General features: G+C 20.4%; 2 protein-coding genes and 1 pseudogene across 3 annotated transcripts in view; 1 reads left to right on the top strand and 2 right to left on the bottom strand.

Annotated features, from left to right (window-relative positions):
- Positions 1-481, top strand: part of PGSY75_0315800 (putative zinc finger protein) — a gene marked incomplete at both ends in the record, with an annotated part of 1,023 nt that extends 542 nt beyond the window's left edge. Inside the window, one exon of the mRNA XM_018784009.1 lies at positions 1-481. This exon is cut by the window's left edge and continues 542 nt beyond it. Coding sequence (XP_018643592.1) covers positions 1-481 — 481 coding nt within the window.
- Positions 482-630: 149 nt separating this feature from the next.
- On the bottom strand, positions 631-3,677 carry PGSY75_0315700 (putative membrane protein; the record flags this gene model as incomplete). The annotated part of the gene is made up of 2 exons (XM_018784008.1): positions 631-713; positions 866-3,677. The coding sequence occupies 2 exons, from the start codon at positions 3,675-3,677 to the stop codon at positions 631-633; spliced, it is 2,895 nt and encodes a 964-aa protein (XP_018643591.1).
- An 845-nt stretch (positions 3,678-4,522) lies between these two features.
- Positions 4,523-6,143, bottom strand: PGSY75_0315600 (hypothetical protein; annotated as a pseudogene; the record flags this gene model as incomplete). Its single annotated transcript has 3 exons — positions 4,523-5,121; positions 5,194-5,361; positions 5,675-6,143. Coding segments are annotated over 3 exons (1,236 nt in total).
- Between the last annotated feature and the right edge of the window lie 842 nt (positions 6,144-6,985).

The raw sequence follows: 6,985 nt of genomic DNA, 5'->3' as shown, positions 1-6,985 counted from the left end.
CAACATTGGTCTTTCAACATATGCGTCTCAATGGCCTCATGAACTGGTAAAAAATAGCATGGACGGTAATATAAACATAAATATGAGCAATATGAATAATGTGATTAATGTAAATACGAATGATAAAGGCAATATTGCAAATAATAATATGAACCCATTTGATTTAAAAACAAAGAAATTACAAGAAGGAAATGAATCCCTTTTTACAAACATACCTACAACTAATACGTTTATTAATACGAACAAAATGAGCACATCAAATATATTAACAAATAATAATAATATCACAAGTAATAATAACTACAAGTTTTTAAACAACGTTCCAGGGACTGATACATGGACTAATTCTGTTTTTTCCTTCAAATCTAATATTAATAAAGATATTAATACAAATAAAAGTGAACAGAAATTTACAGATGTGCAGCATAATAAAAATAATGAACAAGATGACGAGTTAGATAATTTAGAGGATTTTATGTAGGCCACATGTTTTTTCTAATATAACATAATTATAGTTCATGTTTTTTCTAATATAACATAATTATAGTTACATTGGGGCATAAAAAAAAAAAAATAAAGTCACATATATATATATAATATATATATATGTATATATGTGTGTGTTTGTAGTTATTCATAAAAAATGTATCTCTTTTTATCCTGGCAAACCATAGGAATAGGTGGTATTATAATATTTTGTTGATTATGATTATCTGTAAATTATAAAGGATGAATTTTTTTAATTAAAATGTGATGTGTCCTATGCAAGCATCGTTCAATATATACATACATATATATATACATACATATATATATATATATTTATATGTTTATGTTTGTATTTTCCATTTTTATTTTGTTTCACCTGTGAAAATATTTTTTAAGAACCAAAAAAAAGCAACTATGAAGATGATAACAATCATTATAAGCTCTATATTGAAACTAAAGGAAGTGTCAAAAATATGTAGCATATTTATAAAATATTCTTTTGTGTTAACAATTATGATTACTATTAACATTGAGGAATTAATATATTTAAAGAATATAACCCAAAAAAAAGGTATATATTTTTTTTCATTTCCTGATATAGCTATATTCATATTTTTTCTTAATATATCTATATTTCCTATATAAAGCCAATAAATACATTTTTTTAAAATATTTATTTTATCATATTGATATAATATTTTTTTATACTTTGTATTTATATTATTATTCCTATGTGTTATTTTAAGTTTATTTTTTTTTAATTTATTTATAACTTCAATATATGAAATAAATATAGTAATTATATTTAAAAGAATTCCTATGATAATTATATGTAAAAAATAATTTTTATTCATATATATTAAATATATTCCTGGTAATATTATGATCCATGTTATAAAATGTAATAAGCATGCAAAAATTCCACATTGACTACATTGAAGTCTTAATCCAAAAATCCATGAAGAATAAATTATTTGACATGATATAATAAGTATTAAAAAACTTCTATACATAGAATATAAAATTATTTCACTTATAATATTATTATTTCTTTTAAAATCTATTATATGTAATATAGTAAATATATAAATAATAAAGAATAATAAAAAGTTCCCATATTTTTTTATCCTTATAAAATTATTCTGAAGGACAATTTTTTTTTGTTCTTTTTTTTTAAGAATCATTTCCTTATTCATTCCATTGATTTTATTGGATATATCTTTTATATTTTTTTTTCTCATTTTATAAGTATGATTATAATCATTGACCTTATCATTACTGTTATGGCTACTACAACTATAATTTTTATTTTTTTCATTATGTGTTTGTTTTTTTGGATGATCATATTTTATTATATCCATAGTATTATCATGTGATGAGGAAGAAAGGGATGTGCTGTCATTTTTATAAGAAGATGATCGTTTAGAATTTATATGATTAGACATATTGTGTAAATCATATTGTTCATCTGATTTGTCATAGGTACTATGATAATTTTTTTCGAGTGTATTATAATTATGAGTATATTTCTTTGTATGGTTACCTGTACCTCTATATTTATCTTCTCCTATATTTTGATCTTTATATTTATCTTCTCCTATATTTTGATCTTTATATTTATCTTCTCCTATATTTTGATCTTTATGTTTATCTTCTCCTATATTTTGATTTTTATGTTTATCTTCACTTACACCTTTCATAATTGTTGATAGAGAATCGTGCAAGTCATACTTTTCATACCTCTTTACCAACGACTTGTAACTATAAATTTTTGTATCCTTTTGGTGGCGTTTACTACTTGTAGAAATAATTTCATTTATAATATTGAATGGGCCTAATAACTGCATTAATACAATAAATATAGTTGAGAAAAGAAAAGAATAGGTACTAAAGAATAAACATAATTTTTGCCACACAGCATATTTTTGTTTATATTTATATAAATGAAAAAAATGATTGTTATCGTTTTGTTTATTTATTTGATGTAACATATTAATATATGTATTACATTTAATAAAATTGAATTCATCGGTATTATTATGATTAAGACTTTTATTATATAGAAAATATTCATAAGCTTCATTTTTTAAATAAAAATACATATTTAATATATAAAAAGCAAATGTATATATACTAATTTTAAATATATTTGTATTTATATTAAAGTAAGATGCGAATGTACTTAATATAAATATAGATGAACTTCTAGCTAGTGTTCCATATAAAAAAATAGTTAATTTAACATATCCTACTTGTTTAAATATTAATAATATCTCTTGATATATTTGTTGATTCTGAGTAGGAATATAGAAAAAAAATGTATTCATAATAACAACTGATTTGGTTGTTATCCAATTAATTATGATAACAAATATAAAAAATTTAAAAACACGTAAATTTTCTTTTAATAATAAAAAATAACAAAATATTAAAAATAATGTACTTATTATTATTAAATAAATATAATTTTTATTATTACTTATAAACCATATATTTTCATAGAAATTTACAAATACTTCATCATTATAAGATATACATTGTCCTATAGATTCAACATATAAACTATTAGGAATATAACTACAATCAATATTTCTATGTAACAAATCTATAAATATTTTTGTCATACCATATTTCTGTTCTTCATTTCTATCAAATATTCTAAAAATATTCTGTAATAATTCAATAGAGAAATTACATATTTCTTTTGAACAAAATGTTATAGTTCCATATAAAGAAAATAAACTTAATATACTCATATGACGACATAACAATCGACATGATTTTATATAATTACCTTGTGATATTAAACCTAAACATTGATGAAATATAAATAATGGAACTCCATATATTATATATAAAAAAGAATATACTATAGTTAAAGATTCAGGAGAATAAAATATATTATTATTATAATGATTACAAGATTGCCAACCTGAATTATCACATATTACTACAACACAACATAATAAAAAAAATGTACCACCCCATCCTAATTGTAATCTACCTGTAACTATATTTCTTGTCTCTGTCTTATTTTCTATATTTGAATACTTATTCTCATTCTTTAATTTTTCAAAATAATCAGTATCCTTAAACCATTTATAACTCTCTTTTAATAAATTCTTTTTAAATAAAGCAATCGATTCTTTCTCGATCTTTTTCTTCATCTCACATTCGTCCTTCCTCATTATTACAACGATAAATTTCTTACATTAATTAATAAATACTACCTTTTTTATAAGTTCCTTTGATATCCACATCAAAATATATATATATTTATAAATATATATTAACATTTAATAATATATATATATATATGTATTCATATTTTTTTTTCACGTCATACATATAACTCTGCATGAAAATATGCTTGTCTATATTATGGACATTTTTTTTTTTTTTTTTTTTCCCCTCCTATTTTATGATTTTCGGGTGTTAACAAATAGAAACATAAAAATAATATATATATATATATATATATATATATATATATATATGTATGTATGTGTGTATATACATATTCCTTTTATGTTATATCACCTTTCTATTTTAAGAAAAAAAAAGAAAGTAACAAAGAGTTATATCAAGTTTAGTTTTTTTTTTTTTTTTAATATAATTATAAAATAAACACATATATATATATATATATATATATGCATACATACATATATTAAATTTTTTATTGATAAAATTTATCAACAATGATATTTTTTTTACACTATTCAAAAAAAACTTCATTGAAACGAAAAATTATATGATACATAACAATAAATAATTTCTATTATTAATATCTATATCCTTTTATTTATGACTCATAAAATAAAAATGGTAAAAGTATATAAATAGGTGACATACTAATTATTTTTTTTCACATTACATCAAATGGAAACATGTTCTTCATGGTGGGTTATATAAATATTTATTGAATGAGAAGTCACAAAAAAGGAAATATAAATAAATATATATATAAATAAATATAAATATAAATATATATATATATATATAAATATATATATTTTATATTCTAGTATCTCTACATGGGCTTCATGTTGAGTTGATGTATATTCATAGGATTAACAAATAAATCAGAGTCAAAATTATTCAACAGTTCATATTCTTCAGAATTATTAACTCTTTTAACTATTGTACAAAAAATTTTGTATAACTCGTTTTTTTCTTAGTCCTCAAATTCATTTGATATGATTGTATTATAATAATAATTAAAGAAATAATCTTTATAAGGAAGATAATTATACTCGTAATTCCAAGCATTTAATTTTGAGTAACCATTATAATTTCTTTTTCTTCTTTGATTTCTACCTCTTTGAAAAATTCCTATATTTTGAGGGTTCCTTTTATTTTCATTGTCATTCATTTTTTTGGATTTTTTATTCTTTTGATGGTTTATTTTATTTCCTCTTGAATAGTTATTTGTTTTATCTTCCTTTGTCTGGTTATTTGTTTTATCTTCCTTTGTTTGGTTATTTGTTTTATCTTCCTTTGTTTGGTTATTTGTTTTATCTTCCTTTGTTTGGTTATTTGTTTTATCTTCCTTTGTTTGGTTATTTGTTTTATCTTCCTTTGTCTGATTACCCATTTTTTCTTCTTCTTTCTTATCATCTATTTTGTTTTCCATTCCCTTGCGTTTCCCTTGGTTTTCATTCTTTTTATATTTCCTATTCTTTTTATTTTCATTCAAAATAGTTGAGATAAAAATATTCTGGGGTTTCACTCTGCTAATAGCTAAGTCTTGAGGGCTGGGAATAACTCGTTTAGTTCCTGCAGGTACATGAGATCGATCATGGCAAAATCTGCAAAACAAACCCATGTGACATCCACGTGTCCATTCATATTTACAAGGTTTGCACTTACCTAATGTAAAAATATATATATGTATATATATTTACATGTGTATATATGTATCCATTTGAAATTATATATTTTAGGTACATTTTTTCATTAAAAAAAAAAAAAAAAAAAAAAAAAAAATCCTGAACTGTTCATAATTTTTTAACAAAAAAAATGCATAATAATGTTACATATATGAAAAATAATATAAAATAATATAAAATATTATGAACAGTACAGAACTTTTTTTTTTTTTTTTTTTTTTTTATGCTATTATATATTTGAGCAAATTATTAAAATGTAATCACATATATATATATATATATATATATTTTACCCTTATTATGGAATTGAGTTCCAAAAGAAGACGTGCTATTTAGATATTCGAAGTTATGTGTAGGATATCTTAAATTAACATCCTTTGTGTTATTGTTTGTAAATCTATCATTTTCCTGCACATTGAAACTCCTATTTTCATGAAAATTTACCTTGTTATTATTACCTTTGTGTACATTTTGTGCAGTATTGTCTTTTTTTCCAAACATTGTACATAAATTATCGATTTTTGGTAATTCACATAGACATTTGTCAAATACATCTTTATCAATTGTGTACAATTCATTTAATCCTAAATAATAATTATCATAAGGGATGTTTATGAAAGTTTTATGAACAGACGAATTTAGCATGTTTCTTGTTTCTGGTGAGTCGACCCATTCTTGGTCTCTTTCAGGAACACCATTGTTTATGGATCCTGTGTGTGTATTATCTGAGTTATTGTTTAGCATGTTATTATTTGAGTTCATGTTATATATATATATATATAAAGAAATGAATGAGTAAATATATATTCAATGAAAAAAATATAAATATATAGATATAATATAAATATATATAATTATATGTATATACATTTAGGTATATATATATATTTTTTTTAATTTTAAAGTAGGTGTATCACACATATATATATATATATATATATATATAGCTATATCTTTTCAATGAAAAAAATAAAAATAAATAAAATATAGCATAAAAGAATATATTGTTAATTTTTTTAGCAATTATCCACAAAATTGTATTTCTTCTATATCAATGTGTATAAATGTATATATATATATATATATATATATTTTCTTATATTCCTATGAAATAGAATAATATAATTTTCATATATATTTCTTATGAAATTATTAAAGATCTTAAGAAATGAAGGAAATAAAAAAGATGATGAAATTTATATAAAATATCCAAGATATTGTTATAGATGTGTTATGAGTAAATATTCTTTAACTTTTTTGAAAATTTAAATTATAATATGTTTTACACATTATTATTTTTTTTTTTTTTTTGGTATTTATATTTTTTAAATATAATATTAATATGTTAAAAAAAAAAAAATAAATAATAATAATAAAATAAAAAGAAAGAAAGAAACATTATTACTATTTAGAGATAGATAGAAAATACGTACAGAACATGTAATTAACACGCCTTTAGAAGTACAGCGATTTTTTTTTTTTTTTTTTTTTTTTTTTTTTTTGAGTGAATTTAATATTAAAAAAAAAATATATTAAATTAAAAATGAAGTAATAATAATAATACATATATATATATATATATATATATTTATTTTATTTTTATT

This window comes from Plasmodium gaboni, chromosome 3, assembly GCF_001602025.1.
Source record: "Plasmodium gaboni strain SY75 chromosome 3, whole genome shotgun sequence".
Lineage (NCBI taxonomy): Eukaryota > Apicomplexa > Aconoidasida > Haemosporida > Plasmodiidae > Plasmodium > Plasmodium gaboni.
The sequence above is the reverse complement of the archived record's forward strand: the minus strand, read 5'-3'. Positions and strand labels throughout refer to the sequence as shown.